Source organism: Hesperophylax consimilis, chromosome 7 (assembly GCF_061612785.1).
Source record: "Hesperophylax consimilis isolate HC1 chromosome 7, BYU_Hcon_1.0, whole genome shotgun sequence".
Classification (NCBI taxonomy): Eukaryota; Metazoa; Arthropoda; class Insecta; order Trichoptera; family Limnephilidae; genus Hesperophylax; species Hesperophylax consimilis.
In genome coordinates this window covers 19708563-19727238 of record NC_142842.1, presented here as the reverse complement: position 1 = coordinate 19727238, position 18676 = coordinate 19708563, and the positions used below count along the sequence as shown (strand labels likewise).

Here is an 18676-nt window from a genome sequence, read left to right as displayed (position 1 = left end):
CCTTTTAATTTTTCTTAACAAAAACAATATACTATCACCAAATCAATTTGGATTCAGGGAAAATATGAGTACCTCACATGCCATAGCCTCAGTAACAGACTTCCTCAAAACAAATATAGATCAGGGTAAAAAATGCCTTGGAATATTCCTAGACCTGGCAAAAGCGTTTGACACAATTCACCACCAAAACCTGTTCAATAAACTTAAATATTTCGGAATCACGGGAACAGAACTCAAATTAATTGAAAGCTACATGGAAAATCGCACCCAATATACCTCAATAGAAAACACATGTAGTGACAAGGAACAAGTATCCTACGGAGTACCACAAGGCAGCGTACTTGGCCCAATCCTATTTCTTATTTATATTAACGATCTTTGTCACCTCGAAATAGACGGGGAAATTATAAGCTTTGCTGATGACACTGTGTTACTTTTTAAGGCCACTGACTGGAACACACTAATCACAAAAGCTGAAGTTGGCTTAAATATTACAAAAAAATGGCTTGACTCTAACTTATTAACTTTAAATATAGATAAGACTAAATTCATAACCTTTAGCATAAACTCGAGAGGCCAACCCGCCAAAAACATCTACCTTAAAATACATTCCTGTCACTCAGCGAGCACCCCATGCAATTGTCCTCCAATCACACAAACCGAAAATATCAAATATCTTGGTATATACTTCGACCGATATTTAAAATGGGACAGACATATTGAATCGGTTAAAGGAAAGATAAACAAGTTGATTTACTTTTTCAAAAACGTGAGAAATATACTGAACATATTTGATATTAAGAATATATACCTCGCAATAGCACAATCTATAATGGAATACGGCATTATTGCCTGGGGCTATGCCAGTAAAAAATACATAGACACACTATTTAAAGCTCAGAAAACCTTAATAAAAGTAATACTTAAAGTACCAATACTAACACCCACTTCAACCATATTTAAACAATTCCCAGTGTTGAAGATTCAAAAACTATATTCAAAACAAATACTTACTTTCCTTTACAAGAACCTAAACACATTTAAAACTTCACAAACTTCTCGCAATACCAGAACAAGACATGCACACCAACTACTAATACCAAAAACCAACACATCATTTGGACAAAAACACTACAGATTCCAGGCTATAAAACTATTCAATTCACTTCCAACACAATATAAAACATCTAATCTTACAGAATACAAAAAACACATATGGAACTGGCTACAATCCTGTTAATATTTAATTTTTTATATTTCACTTTTTTGGAATAACTATGGAAAAACTACTGTTATAACTATAGTCCAGTCAGCCTGTGTCGTAGAACACCATTTAGACCAACTAAATAGTATAAAGCTAATTTTTTCCCCATCGACTACTACCATTTAGACAAGTGTTTAGAAAAAAGTCCCCGCCCCTACCCCCCTTGCTTCCCCCCCTGTGCCCCCCCAAACATGAAAAGTGTAAGGGTTTCGTAAATCGCGTCTATCTCAATTATTAAACAACATATCGGATTAAAATTTTTTTTATTCTCTTTGTTGTAACATTTTCTACAAAAAAAGTTCAGTTAACTTTCGTCGTAACTTTTACCGTTTGTTTGTAATTTGTATGATAAGGTAAAAATTTGTATATTTTTTGGCACATAATTTTATATTTTGTCACAGAACATTTCAGGCCGACATTTTATGAAAAAATATTTCCTACAAAAGTTGTAGTCCCTGTTATTACCTTTAAAATGATATATTTTAATGTGTACTTTATGACTAGAAAACGCCAAATATCAACCGTGAAAGTCGGGATGTGACATCAGAGTGTACTGGCCTTGAGGAGGGGGTTTCGGGTTGTTGCATGCAGAGTGACTGATGTCAAGGCCATAAATAGGTCAGTTACGGAGCAAGTTAGCTGGCCAGCCGTGTATTGTCACTTTTGACCAACCACTTTTCCTGAAAGCAGTAGACATTGTTGCAAGTTCTTCTACAGAAAGTGAAATATCTGGAGTAATCGTCAGACTAGGCGGATTCCATCTTCTAATGAGTTTCCTTGGTTGCTTAGGAAAGTTTATGGAAGGTAGTGGAATCGAAGAAATGTGGACCTCTGTTTATGGAAAATCAACGATTCCTCACCTTATGTCAGGACATGCTTACGCAAGGTCTTATAGAGCTCACATGATGACCCAGGCAGCTTTGATGTTACTGCTATTCGAGGAATGTTCATCTCTTAAAGAAATGATTACAAACGACTTTAATGATATTCATATCCAAACAATTAACAAACAAACAACTGTTGAAGACGCCATGAGAGAGTGTAAAACAAATGAAATAATGACAAGACTAGAAGAAGTGTATGGAGATTTGGTTAAAACTAGTAGAACTTCAGACTGTGGCTACAAGAGTTTAAATTGGTGAATTTGGCTCTAGACTTTATTCTGGCAGAGAGAATCGGCGATTGGAATTTGCACATTAATACAGTCAAGCAAATGATACCGTATTTCCATGCTGCTGGACATTTGCTCTACGCCAAATCCGCACACATATACTTACAACAAATGTTGAGTCTACAATCGAAGATGTCAAATGAAGACTTCGAAAGGTTCGTCAATAAAGGTTTTTTTACAGTTCGGCGTACAGATGGATTTTTTACCGGTATCTGGACGGACATGACCATAGAGCAGACATTAATGCGATCATCAAAATCCATAGGTGGCCTTACTCATGGACGAGGATTAAGCGAGAGGACGCTAACCAAGTTCATTGCTTGCGCTCCTGCATCCCTACAAATTTGTGAGGCTTTCGAGAAGTTCTCTGGCTGCTTGACTCAGTTTAACGAACAGCACACTGAACTTAGATGCAGTAGAAGAGAAAGGGACTTGCAAGATATTAATAAATTTCTCGGGTGGCTGCGTATCCATAATCCTTTGCGACAGAGCAACGATTTAATTTCTTTATCCTCTGGTCTAGTAGTGACAAGTTCGGGCGTAAACTGCGATGAAGCGTATGATGTAGGAATGAAATGCTTGAAAGACATCGAAGGAAATAATTTTGCAGATGTTAAATTGAAAAGAAAAAATAAAGTTAAAACTATAGGCTCCGTAGTAAGTGGTATAAATGTGAGATCTGAAGAAGTGCCAATTAATCCTGATCAGCTGTTTAATAGGGTTATATGTATGTCTCAAGGAACAAATAATCTCAAACAATACTTCAACTATGAACTTAGCCCATACCCTTTGTCTTTATTTGAAAACAATAAAATGATAAGAAAGGGAACTAAATCAAGTCTTATGAAAATATTTGAAAAGTGGACAGTTAGCAACGAAGTTTTTAAAAATTTGCCCCCAAAAATATATGTAGTAGATGGAGGGTATCTTTTGCACAGTGTTATTTGGCCTGACAAAGTAACATATAGCAGCATCATAGAGAAGTATGTTGATACTGTAATGAAACGGTATGGGAAAGATTGTCATGTTGTGTTCGATGGGTATCCTGACTATCCCACCACAAAAGGGGTCGAACATATGCGGAGAAGTAAAAAAACATCTCTAGAAATGAAATTCAACGTTAATATGGAATGCCCTGTGAAGCAAAATGAATTTTTGGCAAATCCAAAAAACAAAAGCCAGCTTATTGAACAGCTCTCTCAGAAGCTTAATGAAGCAAACATTCCAACCATTGTGGCGGAGGAAGATGCAGATACTAAAGTGGTCGGAAGAGCAATAGATGTCTCCCAGATTCAAAGTGGGAGGCCTGTAGTTGTTGTCGGACAGGATACTGATCTTTTCGTTCTATTGTTAGGGCTACCACAGTGTCAAAATGTGCAACTATTCTTTCACAAACCCTCTGGCACACCATCAACGTATGACATCAGCAAGATTCGTGAAGAGATTGGTGATATGAAGGATGTGGTATTATTTTTGCATGCTATCACAGGATGTGATACCACATCTTATTTATTCGGCAAAGGCAAAATTAACGCGTACAAATTGCTAAGTTCATCAAATGATCTCCACACAAAAGTTTTACAGTTTTATGAAAAACAGGCAGACCTAAATATTCTCAAAGAGGTAGGAGAGGCTTTTGTCTTGAAACTATATGGATGCACAAGGTCTGCAAGTCTGAATGACAGTAGATATTCAATGTACCTTAAAGCTGTTGCGAAAATGTCATTAAAATCCAAATTTAAAATGGCGTCCCTCCCTCCAACATCTGATGCTGCTGAACAACACGCCTATCGAACATACTATCAGATTCAAAAATGGATTGGAGATAAGGAAATCAGCGCTACGAACTGGGGATAGATTTTAACAGACAACATGTTGTACCCAGTGCACTCAAAAAAACCACCGGCACCTGAAGAAGTTGTAAACTTAGTTTCCTGCAACTGCAAAAAGGCTTGCAAAAATAATTGTAGCTGCTTTAAAGCATCACTTGATTGCACAGAAATGTGCGGGAGCTGTGGTGGATCATGCAGCAATGTAACTTTGGTTGAAGTCGAGGAAAATGAAGAACCTCTCATGGAAGTTTAGGATATGATCAAATTAAGATACCGCAATTATTTTGTTCTAAAATAACATCTTTAAAAAATATTACATGCATTTTCAAACCAAAAACTATTTAAAATACCTATTTTCGCTGTATACAAGGACTTATTATTATTTGAAACAAATTTAAAAAGTGGGGAATTTAGGTTTCACCGAGACTCGATTAGTTTTATTTATGGAAAATGCAATAGTGTACCTTGAAGATAAAAAACACTATCACTATACAACAATATCTGCATTGCAACGCCGCGCCGGCCGGCCCCACCTCGACCGAACCCGCCATGATAATCTCGCTGGATCTCCAACAAAGTAAGTACTATTTTATATCATTTTAAAGGTAATAATAGGAACTAAAACTTTTGTAGGAAATATTTTTTCATAAAATATCGGCCTGAAAAGTTCTGTGACAAAATGTAAAATTATGTGCCAAAAAATATACAAATTTTTACCTTATCATACGAATTACAAACAAACGGTAAAAGTTACGACGAAAGTTAACTGAACTTTTTTTGTAGAAAATGTTACAGCAAAGAGAACCAAAAAAATTGCAATCCGATATGTTGTTTAGTAATTGAGATAGACGCGATTTACGAAACCCTTACACTTTTCATGTTTGGGGGGGCACAGGGGGGGAGGCAAGAGGGGTAGGGGCGGGGACTTTTTGCTAAACACTTGTCTAGATGATAGTAGTCGATGGGGAAAAAATTAGCTTTATACTATTTAGTTACATATAAAAACACAGGCTGACTGGACTACTATGGAAAAATCGATTTTATATTTTAATTTTTAATGTTTCTCTGTGTAACCAACTCCACTGTATTGTTTTAGAATTATATAACTTTACAATTGAAAAAGTGCTCCACAACACAGGTGAACTCCTAGCGTGGAGGACAATATACTATACCATTGTTTAACAAATATATTAAAGAATAAATAAAAAAAAAAAAAAATAAATAAAAAAAAAAATTTCTTATTATAAAATTGACACCAAATTTTACAAGTAAGAAAAACTCCTATGTTTCCAGTAAATTCTTAATTCAAATGTTTGACAAAGACATTCAAAGATTATGTGCGTATGAACGAAATAAATATAACGAAATAGACTGGGCCTCGTTCACATACTTTAAAGTTGCGGCGAAAACTACATTCTAAATCATGGGTGTGACTGAGATGACAAGATAGCTTATTTGCTTACACTAAGACGAATACGGAACGCTGTATGAGACGATGTGGCTTTTTCTAGTGAACTCTATTTAACACAACACAACTCAGCAACACTTTCATATCACAGACGAGGGCATTTTCGCACTTTTTATACAATTTAGTTAGAGATACCGCATGACCTTATGTGACGCATGTCAGTTTGGTACTAAAACCACAAATTGAATATACGACTATTAGCGTATCCTTCACATGTCACTTTTGAGAAATCTACAAAATGTCTATAGTTTGTAATTTCATCTGATTATTTACTTAGCTTACGGCCGATATCACCAATTAAACGGAGCAATGGCTTAGTTAACAAAAAACTTAACCTTAGAAAATCTTATAGATCATGACACCAAAGAGGTAAGAAGTTATAGAAGTCCCAAAGAGTTCCAATTGAACAGTATTGTATTGTAGTAGGTATTCTAAGATAATTAATATGCAGAAACAACATATATGCTAAGTGTGAGACAGCATATAATTTACAATACCTTAATATTTAATTTATTTGGAGAATATATGACGCAAATGCGAATGGTAGCAGAAGTCGGGGACGCCCGAGGAAGACATGGAATGATCAAGTGAATCTGATACTTGAATCGGGCCATGTCAAGAGTCAGAATAATAGAAGAGTATGTATTAGACGATGTATGAATGTGAATGAGGCAAGAAGTGTGTGCCAACACCAGGTTTTTGGAGGTCTGAGCTCTCTGCCTACCCCTGCGGACGGCGTAGTGGTTAGTTAATTGTATTTAACGTAAAAAATAAAATGCTCCCGAAATACATGTTTAAGAATATAAATTTTAATTTCGAAATACATGGCTATCCCACGAGAAGCTGTGGAGATTTTAGACTTCCGAAAACAAATTTGTCAGGAACCCAAAATAATGTCTATTTTAAAGGATTGAAGATATTCAATGAATTACTGACGGATGTCAAAGAAGCTAAAAGCCTTGGAGCTTTTCGTGGGTTATGCCTAAATGCTATAAAGAATAAGTTTTAGATGTAAAGTGTGTCTAAATGTCATAGAAATAAGTTGTACATGCAAGTAATTCTAAAGGTTTATACTAGATATAAAATTGTAAGATCAAAAAAAAATTTAAAAGCCAGATAGGACGCCGAAAGTTATGACTGTGTTTGGTGCCCCAGTGGAAGCGGCACAGAGGAAGACCGAGGAAGAAGTGAATAGACTGCATGCAAGAGAATTGGAGCAGGCAGAGAAGGACGAAGGACTGGAGGGGAATGGCGAGGGACCACGGACAGCAGAGAACATTTATGGAAGAGTCCAAATCCCACTCTGGGATGTAGTGTCGTTAACATTTGAGCCAAACAATCTCAGTATAACCAATGCAGCAATTTTCAATGTAAACAAAGTTACAAATAAAAAGTAAACATTATTTGATTATACATTCCAGGATATAAGCTTTAATTTTATTTAAATTAATATTTAACTTGGACAAATTTTTCTATGCACCGAGCAAATGGAATTAAATAATCTTCCTCTAATGTAAATGTTTACTTAATTTTAGCTCGGATTTCATTGGTGAAAATGGCCATTATTGTTTGAACTAAATATTGTATATCTGTAAAGCATTCATACATTGTATGAAGTGGTGTGCATGTATTTTAAAATAACATAATGATTAACACCATCCTTGCTAAAAACAGTTCATAGTCAACAGTATGTAGAACCATATGCAGCACCAAGTGTTAACATTCTAGTCATAGTTGGCCACAATTAGTTTGACAGTTTCTAATATTATTATTGTTAGTTAGCAGGTCTCTAGGTTCAATTGATTTACGCCTACACAAACTCTGGTGGCTCATGTTCAATTCTATTCTTAGTTAAACGAAAAAGGTAACAGTATACAATAGAATACAACAGTAATAAAACACAACATGATAAAATAATATGGTTAGTTTAGGTTGGGTTAGATCAAGTTTTTCCTCCACTTTTTCTTATATGCTGTTTTGTTGCTGATCTTTTTTGTTACTGTTCTGTTTTGTTACTGTTCAGTTTCGTTATTGTTTTGTTACCGTTCTGTTTTGTTACCGTTCTGTTTTGTTACCGTTCTGTTTTGTTACCGTTCTGTTTTGTTACTGTTTTGTTTGGTTACTGTTCTGGTTTTTTACTGTTCTGTGTTGTCACTGAACCAATGTAAACATATGTGTACTTTTCTGTGCTTCAAACTTTCATAATGATTTTTTTTGTTGCCTTACCTGGCTTTTTGCCATTAACGTCACAGATGAGCAACTTGAGTACAGATTTGATGGCATCTGAAGCTCCGGCGGTGAGGATGATATTCTCCCAGTCACAGGGAATGCCATCTCGGTTGGCAATGTATTCCGACACGTGGCGTCTGATGATTTCTATGCCGGGGGAGTCGGAGTAGGAACCAACTGAACCACCTCTGAAACAGACCAATAATGTTCAATTTTTATTTTATTTATTTAATTATTTTTTTTACATTCGATGAAAGAATGTGACATTAATGGGGTACCCCATTCCATTAACAACTAAAACAAGGGATTAACATTGCACTTTTCTATTATTATAGCGATGGGTCGTAAGTAAAGTGGGTTAAGTACAAATTTGTTACTTTGTAGAAGCAAGCAATTACTTTTTTCTTAGTTCCTTTGTCATAAAATAGATATTAACCTTTTAAGGCGAAGCTTAATGCCAAATCACAATTTTGATTAATCTTTATAACGAATTGGTGTACATTATGAAAACCAAAAAATATGGTTTAGTTAAATTGAAGGTTTTCCTATTGCTTCGCTTGAGTAGTATACAAATAAAAAAATAAATTACTCAATAAAAAATATAAATGCAAACTACTACAAAAAATATTTATTCAATAGAAATGTATGAACGCATAAATGAAACAACTTTTAAAAATACAGTTTTATAGCTAAGATTATCTGTGACACTTTATTAACTTTTTTGCATTTTTATAAAATTATTTACAAAATAAGTAAAACCAGTTTTTTGCTTGAAATCGTTTCTAGACTCCGTTTGTCAAGCGATTTTAATGTCTATTACCTACGATATAAGGTATACCAAGAATATACACATTTTTGGTTTGTAGCTTCCTCTTAAGGGCATTGACACTTGTATGACGACACTAGTGCGCGGCGTTATTTGCCCGCAAATATTTTTATTTTTTAAAAAGAATGCATTGTATTGCCAAGAGTTCGTTAACTCATTGTGGGATCGTATGCAGCACTGTACAGCTTTTGACATATTATTTTACAAAAACATACCGTAGGTGTAATTTTGTACTAAGGTGCCGTCTCAAATGTATAGATGTTAGTGCACTGGGCATGTATTTCACTGTCAAATATGTTGAGATGGTAGCCCAGAAAGAGTTAAAATCAAGTACTAGAATATATTACACATATCGTCGCATTAATTCGTAGACTGCGTAACTCCAAATTTTTCGAAAATACGTTTTTAATGCCATCTGGTGTTAAAATTAGACCCGCATCGAATAGTAAAACTCGAAAATTTCAAAAAAAATTAACCTTTTAGATAAACACAAATTAGAAAACTGCGTAAAATTATGGTGCCATTTTTACTCGCGAATACTTCGTAACTCCTTAATTCAGTATTGGCCGGTGAGCCGTGCACGCTTGTTGTGTTTTTGACTGAGGAAATTTATTTACGGTGTAATAGTTTTACCGTGAAATTAACTGAGATAAGTTGATTAATCAATTTTGAACATTTTATAACCTTAATTTTAATTGTGAAGTCACGAATAGTGTTTTGTATCTGTAGTCTAAACTGACGTCTTCTGCACCGTGTGACGCTCTGCCGTAGCTCTCTTGTTTTATGTGCCTCTGCGGTTTCGTAAATACCTAATAGGTCCTTGTTCTGTGATTATCTCTTCTTCAAGGTCACCATCTCTTTGCAAGTGGATCTCCTCCTGATGCATATCCGGATCTGGTTCTTCACTGTCCTCTTCAAACAAACCCAAAATATTTACGGTGGAACGTGCGGCAATTCCATCTCGTCTCTCCTCAGACACAGTCCGTTCTCTGTCAGGCATCTTCCGCGGGTCAAGCACATGTCTTGGTATGCCATCTACTTCGATGTTGTTGACTGAAGTAAGTCCTGTCACCCTTCAATGCACGATGTGTATCTCCCATCTACTGGTTTAACCGCAAGAAGATCGCCCACTTAGAGCTCAGTCAATACTTCCTCTTCTATATTCACTTGCGCAGAAGGGTGTCTCCACGAGTGTGAAGTGTGAACTATACTAGACAGCGCAATACCTCGATCATCCTGACTTTTTGCAGCCAAAGATTGTACCGAAACACTGCCTGCAGGGGATCGCTTCCACTTCTGGCTGCAGTTCTCTTTATTGTTTGATGTCGTTCAACTATACCGTTTCCAGCTGGTCGGTATGCCGCGCAAAATCTTTGACGAACATTCCATCTCTTACACTTATCTGTAACACTGTAGGAACAAAATGCAGTACCATTGTCCATGAGAACTACTTTGGGCGGGCCTCTTTCCCGAAACACTTCTTCCAAATGTCTGATAATCGAAGCTGCATTATCTGACTCGATTTCCCGCCACACGGCAAATCTACTTGGACCGCAATCGATAAATGTGAGTAAACATTTCCTACCGAAATGAGTAACATCAACTGCCAAGCGACTCCAGGTTGTCACAACATTAAGATTACCCGCTTCATGGGATGATGGTGGAGGGTCAATTGTCCTGCATTGTACGCAGGAACGCACGCATCTATCGACGTCCTTTCTTCTCGCCTCGGGATCGACCAGCCGGGCAAGATGAAGCGTTCACTTTACTCCAAAGTGATGCTGAGCATGAAGAGTTTCTACGCTTAAAGCACATGTTTGCTCACCAGTTCCACTTTCAAGTCTCTCCCACCTATCTTCACACTCTGAGGAGTCTCTTTCACAACGTTTCCTGTCATGGCTACTCTTTGCCCGGGTCTTGCAAACCCTAGTAAGTACATCAGTTTTATTTCTACAGGACAACAAGGGTGATCGACAATGTCAGATCAAATTCTTCTACAATCTCCTTCATCAACTCCAAGCGTCACTTAACGATCATCTCTGACACGACTACTCCCGGTCAGTGTAGATCTCACCCAGCACAAAACCGTCGCCAAATCTGTAATGATCTCCAGAGTTTGAAGATTTCACTTGAGAGTCAGATTTAATCCCTTAAGGAAGGAAAAGTACCAGCATTTACAAGACTTAAAACAGACATTAGAAAAGGATTACCACTCCTTTAACGATAACCTTCCGCATCATTAAAATCATTACAATGCATCTAAATAGACTGCCTCGACATACACATACATTGTTGTGTTTTATTTTGTAAATGTAAAATTCCTATCTCCCAGATTTTCCGCTAGGTTGTTCATAAAACTGTTCGCAGAAAAGTATGTATCTTTTGTAAAATGCGTATCTCCATTCTCGGTTTTTACGTAAACTTCGTAACTCCGATTTGAAATAGAAAGCCTTAACTTACAAAAGTTTAATGATTAAAAATAAATTTCCAAATATATTATATGAGTCGTGTAATTTCTATACCCGCTATATCAACTTTCATTGATTTGGAGAAAACCGCAAAAAACTGTCACATCTCTAGCGTACATAAGTAAATGCATTAAATTTTTTTATATAATGAATTGGAGTAATAAAATTTCGAAAAGCATTTATTTTTCTATATATGTCTAGCAATAATTAAGTAATTTCGATAAATAAAATGGATATAGCGGATTTTGATACTCACTTCGTGATTTTGAAAGTCAACTGAGGCGACATGGCGGGTTTAGAAACTCACGCGTAGATCATTTTGACATACGAGCGTGGCGTCAGAGCGGCGGCCATATTGTATTTTGGCAAAATAACTGCTTGTGATTCGTTGAATCCGATATAGCGGGTTTTGATAGTGACTTTCTGTATGATATAGCGGATTTGGTTTCTCACTCGCAGTTTTAACATGGTTTTTGGTCATGATAAGGAGGGTTTTGAAACTCAATTTTAGGCTCCTCTTGTTGCTCGCAAAAATGTGAACAAGATGTCATACTCAGATCATTTTGTCAAAAAATCGGATATAGCGGGTATAGAAATTATAGGATTCATATGTTCGAAACATAAATAAAAAGAATAAGCCGTCTTTCATTTTTTTTCACTACGAGGTTTTTTGTGCCTCCTGTAAAATCTTACATTTGGGAGTTACGCATTCTACGAATTAATGCGACGATATGTAATGTTCATTATTTGAAATTCAAATGTTTCAATATTATTTATGTCAACATTTTATAATGACAACAAACATATTTAAATACATCTCTGTAAAGTATTATATATGTATAGATAACCATAAATATTTAATGTTGACCCTGTAAATTTATTGGTATTATTATTATATTTCAATAGCTTAAAAAAAGACAGAATCAAAAGTTATAAAAAATAAAGGTTTTTGTTGTAGAGTTCGCTTGGGAAATTAATCGAAACGGTAAGAAAATTGTCATGATTCTATCTTCCTTTTAAAGCAAATAAATACTTGGTATTAACTATCTGATATGTATTCATATGAATGCACTATCTGTACCTTGCCACGCGTTGCTGTGGCTCAGTCTATCTGTGCAGATAAAAAAAAACAATAGCGCATATTGCTTTTATGTCCAACAGATGGCGCTCTTTAAAAAATAAAAACATGCATTTTTATCCAAATGTTCAGCTGTTTCTTAAAAAAAATCATGTTTTTACCTATCGCAGGTGACATCTATACATGGTGTCCGGAAACTCGTAGTACAAGCGGGAAACTGGTGAATCTACATCACATTTGGAGTCGATTTTTTAGTATAATTTTTTTTGATTTGAGCTTTCGTTTTCGAGTAAATCGAGTCAGAAGTTGATTTTTTTTTTGATCAAATTCTTATAAATTATTACTGAAGATCAAAGTACCCAACTAATTAAAACTATTTAAAAATTTAAAAGTAAAACAAATAATGACGAAAAAATTTGAACCCTGAAATAGCCGAAAAATATATTTTTTTGGTTTTTTTTTTTTTTTATAAAAATGCTCAAATAAAAAAACTTTATGTTTATTTGGGTTCCCCGTGTGGTATACATTCTCCAGTTTCCGGCTTGTACTACGAGTTTCCGGACACCATGTATAATATAGGTACTTATATAAAAACACATGCATATTCTAATGAAACGTTATATCAAAATTTCAAAGCAATCGGTGAAGAAATTTCGGAGGTTTATTTATATAGATTATTAGATTTTTGCAAAAGGAATAATTTTAACAGAAAGTAAAGTGAAAATTAATAAGTAGGTACATCTCAGTAAAAATTGTTTCGATTGATTAACAAACAAAAAATGTAATTAAGATAGAAGATTATCTGAAATAATGCAGCTTAAAAACATTATTATCAGTTGTTGGTGCTCTATTTTATTATATAAAGGGTTATCTGCCCGTGTAAACAGCTGAACTGTCAGGTGAATTAATTCATATATTATGCTTTATCTTCGATAACAGAGTATTCGAAAAATCTCAAGTTAATATCACATTCAATTACAGAGATACAATCAACTTCATATTGATCAGGTGAGGGCAGATGTTATTACTGATTGAAGTGATAAATTGAGTGATTAACAATGGTTTGCCCAAATAAAATAATTAAGGCGATGCACTACGTAGTGTAATATTTTAAGCTGAGGCGCTATCAATAACAACCCTTACGTAGATGGCGATAAGGTTTAAATTCCTGCTTAACACCATCCGCCTGTTTTGATTTGTGCAAGAAAAAAACATGGCCAAAAAGTGCCTTTTATTTTATTTTGTGGATGTTCAGGCATAAATATTTAAAAAATTTTCGATCATTTTATAAATAACTTAATTTGCCACATTATACAATAAAATCATAACCTAAAATGGGTTCGTAAGTAGGAGATTTTAAACTTTAAAGCAGTTTTCATAGGCCTTATAAATTATTTTTTTCTGGGCTTATAAAAAGACTTATCTAAAAAATACTCAATTGTTTCAAAGGCCAAGATGTATTCTACTCGCAGTATTTAATTAGCATCTGAAACATTTCTAGGCGACCAAATTTTCAAACCAAAAACACATGATTTTGCATTACTACGTATGCGATGGCCTTAAGTGTTCATAGATTGATTTAGAAAGTTCTGCTTTACAATATTATGTTGATTTTTTTGTTTGCACTATTTTTGATGTTTGGAAATAATAAACATGAATCAATCCATTGTCTAGTGAACAATTACATTATTTTACCTTTTCTAATTCGAACTCCCTGATGCGGTAAACCTTTAGAATTTTTAGCAGGCTATTTTTAAGCAATTATGTTGTTTTCAATATACTCCCCTCCCCAATTTTACTAGTCGTACCAATCCTCATAAACGAAATAATGACATCTTATAAAGGGTTTTTTCCTGTTCCAATATTGGGCTAAAAATGTATATGTTTTCGTGTTCAGAAATTGTGAGGCATCCTGTGACGGATTTCTAAGTTGGGATCACTCTTTAACTATGTTTCTTAAATGCGTGTATTTTGACATTAGAACACCATAATGCCAAGTATTCAAATAAAATTTCTTGTGGAAAATGACATTACATAACATTTTTTTTTTTTCTTGTTTACATGATTACCTACCGCACTGTCTAGAGCCAGTGAGACTATGACATCCACAATAATTGGGGTAAGATGTGATGCTGAAGGTAGTAGGGAGGGGAAGGAGGTAGAAAGAGGAAGGTGGGAAAATACTTGGCAATTCAGATCTGGTCACCAAACACGGCTGAAGCCATTTCAAGCAACCTTTCAATTCTGAATGGTGGTCTTTCACCAGGGTGATAATGAGAGTACCTTCGACTTGTGAAACAACATAAATTAATTACATAAAAATTAGGGATTTGAATACGCGACCTCCGGATTCATGATCGAGAGCCTTATTTTGTATTTTCAAAAATGCTTATTTTGTACAATTACAAATAATAATTATAAACAGACAAGTAAAAGGAGAGTACACACATTGCACAGTTATTTAATCTAATAGTTGCGGAAAACATTTTTTGTGTAATTATTATTCATGGCCATATCTTCAATAAATTAATTATTACACATTTCCGGCGTAAAGTGAAAAGAGACAAAAAAAAATTAAGCAATCCGAAAATAACAGAATTGGCCATTTTTCAATTAAAATAAATAATGATCATAAAATGTCCACCATAGCAGAAGTGGCCATTTGACCTTAATGCCAAATTTGAGTTCCTGTCATTACTGTATTTAATACTGTACCACAAACAGCAATGTTTTTAGGAAAAACTGCATATTTTGTTCTTTCCAATTATTATTATGTAATTTGTTGCGTTTCTATGATTTAAAATTGATAAGTAAGAAACAAATGAATGGTGTAAATCATTTTCTTATTTTGGTGAACTTTTATAATTGATGTAATAGTGTCATATTTTATAATTGATGTAATGTTGTCATTTTATAATTGATGTAATGTTGTCATTTTATAATTGATGTAATGGTGTCATATTTTATAATTGATGTAATGTTGTCATATTTTATAATCGATGTAATGGTGTCATATTTTATAATTGATGTAATGGTATTATAAAGAACGTTTCCATGGGAAAGTAAAAATGTTTTTGTGAAAATTTTTATCAAAAATTATTGAGATAAGTTCAAGAATAAATCAGATAACTTTTTTATGTACATAGTAGTTGTAAAAACGTATTAGTAAGTACCTAAATCAAACTGATTTTTATATTTATTGAAGTGTTAGGAGACAGGTTATTTGCTTGAAATGGATTTCGGTTGTTATTTTAACCTCTAATTGTAGTCGAAGTGTAAACCTGTTATGTATTTAAACCGGTTTGGTGGGTTTATTCACTAACAAACAGAAAAAAACGCTTACATAATAATATTATTTAAGTGTTAAATAGACGAAGATCGCGATAAAGCATTAATTCAAAGAAAGCAGATAAACAAAGCATCAATTTTAAGGGATAAGCTTGGGATTGTGAATATTATATATTTTTAATTAAAATTGTAATTGTAGAAGTAATTATTGTTGTAACAATCATTGAAAATCGAACAGGACAAGCTTTCACAAAATTGTCGACATAGATTTCTTAAATGTGAAGTTTTTTGTGCCCATGTCGGATTTATTAATAAATTGACAAAACAAGACTCTTCACGTATTCACAGTAAACTGTTTGTGCACAAATCCACCACACGCAGGCTTTACCTTTAAGATGGCGGGCAGGAGGAATGGTTGGCAACATGGCATTGGTGCAAGATGAAGAGAGTCGAGGATACTTAACAACGTTAGATACACTAATAATACAGCGGCCAATGGTGGGAAATCTACCTGAATGGGCTAAAACAAAATATTCATATAACATCCTTTAGAAAACAGCTTCAAATGACAATAGGGTATTTTCACAAAATGATGATTAGGTACTGTTAAAACATATATCATTTCACCTTTTAAGAGCGTTGACATGTTCTATTACGATGACATTATTGCACGCCGTTATTTGCACTTTACCCAAGAGTCAAATAACTCATTGTGGGATCATATGCAGCACGGTACCCTTTTGACATATTATTTTATTTAAATATTTACATAGGTGTAATTTTGTATTACAGTGCCGTCTCACATGTTGAGACGTTAGCAGATGAGGCATGTAATTCGCCGTCAACTATGTTGAGGCTACCGCCTAAAAAGATAATTTTTCTGATTTTGATCATCACACTATGAGTTTATAATTTCAATATGTTCTTTCATAATCCTATGTTTCACCTTTTATCAACTTGTATCAACCGTCAAGAATAACGCTCATGTTGTTGTCAACTGGTCACAATTTGTTCAAAAGTAAAAAAACAAACAGTTAAAAATTCAAAATCCTGCTCATCGACCATTTGATGTACGTCAAATGTGACGAGAGTTTGAAAAACCCACGCTTTCAAAATTGGAACAGGGGCTGTCTCTGATACACGGTTTTTCATCAATATCTGATACGTAGTTTTATTTATTGTTATCAAATTTAATTAGTAGAACTCCATTTTATATTCAATAATATTACTATTCAATTTACAAAAAAGTTTATTTATAACAAGTTCTACTGTGTAATTATTATTACGCGAGACAGCTGTCTCCCCCTCTGAAGACATTATCAAACTTACAGTAAAATATAAATATAAATTTGAATCATTGCAACTGGCTTCACCACAGTTTGATAATACCTTCAGAGGGCGAAACAGCTGTCACGCATAACAATAATTACACAGTAGAACTTGTTTACAAATAAACAGTTTTTTTGTAAATTGAATATTAATATATAAAAGGAAAACAAAACAAAAAATGAACACCTAGTACTTCAAAGTTCAAACACTTTTGTAATATATCTACTTCAAAAATTTTATATAGTAAATTAATCCGGAGTCAAATAGAGCATAACTCACCACATTATAAGGTTCACTCAGACTCTATTGAAAAAAATAAAGCATAATTTTTAAGACAAATAAATTTTTTAGTGAAAAATATAAAATTAATAAAGCTTTCCGACGGTAACAAAGCTGGTACGTTATTAATTCCCTTATTGACAGCCCTGCATTATTGCATTCATTTCATGTTCCTAATAGAGTCACACGAACTAAAAATATCTCGCACTGCAGCAATAATGTCAATATTTGATTTATATCTACAACCTCTCTCCATAGCTATAAATGTATTGTTTTGTAAATTTTTCGTTTTATATAATCTTTTGTTTTGTATAAATTTTCTAATTCATATTCCTTTCTCACAAATTTAATTTACTTATTCCATATTATGCTGTCTCAGTAGAGGTAAATTCACAAGGAGGAAATCCATAATTGGTTTTATTTTACTATATAATACTTATGTACAAACTGATTAAATGTAAACTGTCAATTTCACGAAAATGAATTAATAAATAAATACCAAGTCGATTATAAACTCCATTCTACCAAGCATACACAGATAATGCAACCAAAATGCAGAAGTGGCAGATATTTTTAATAGCACAGAAAGAACTTTAAAAAAAGCATTTCACATATTTTTTGAAAATTAGTTAATGTTTTGTTTCCTGTAGCCTGATTGAAATATTTAGTTGTCATATTAGTATGTCTACAATGTATAATTGTTGTGTAATCCTTATGCTTTGCTTATATTTTAGACATGTAACCCGTATTAGTCCTCTTTATAGATGAGAGCATTTAATATGCTAATGTGCCTGCGCTTTTTGCGTGTTTTCATACTTATCGCTGCCATGACAACAAATAGATATTATAATAGGAATTGCACAGTTTCAACAGCTGTCATGTTGTGATAACTAGCACTTAGCACTGTGTACGTCAATTGTAGGACTAACTTAATCCCAGGTGCTATAGAGCGATTGGTGTCTTATTTATTATATGTACATTTACCATATTGTTTAATTAATACCATTCCTCAAAGTATTATATGGAAACATATGAAACTGCTTACTACTGTTTAGCCAATGAATCCACCTAGATTTCACCGTTTGTCCCATATTTTTAGGTTCTATAAATTAGGCACATTATGACAAACGATCGTTAAAAATGTTTTTACAAACTTGGCATATTCCGCCAAAAATCACTCAAGTGAATGTAGTTGGTTTAAACCTTCACCTTAAGCTCCATATTATAGTTGTAAATATGAAGTAAAGTAACTATTAAAGTTCTAATTTTAGAGTGGTGATGAAAAACTGGACAGAGTGAACTTGGTATTACTAAATCGTTTATAATTATTTGTATATCGGTAAATTTATTGTAAATAGTAAGCCAATGAAAATCTAAAAAATTACAAGACTAAAGTAAAAGTATTGTTAACCTTCCAGCGGGCGCGTTGAGAAATTTCCCTTGA

At 34.0% G+C, this 18676-nt stretch overlaps 2 protein-coding genes across 2 annotated transcripts in view; one reads left to right on the top strand and one right to left on the bottom strand.

Moving 5' to 3' along the window:
• The window catches only part of LOC149422436 (thioredoxin, mitochondrial-like), a 289804-nt gene that overhangs the window by 96806 nt on the left and 174322 nt on the right, over positions 1 to 18676 (top strand). The window lies entirely within an intron of this gene.
• Positions 1 to 18676, bottom strand: part of LOC149422448 (alanine aminotransferase 1) — a 37121-nt gene that overhangs the window by 10174 nt on the left and 8271 nt on the right. The window contains exon 5 of the mRNA XM_089633810.1: positions 7962 to 8152. Within this exon, the coding sequence (XP_089489936.1) occupies positions 7962 to 8152 (191 nt within the window). The remainder of the gene's footprint in view (positions 1 to 7961; positions 8153 to 18676) is intronic.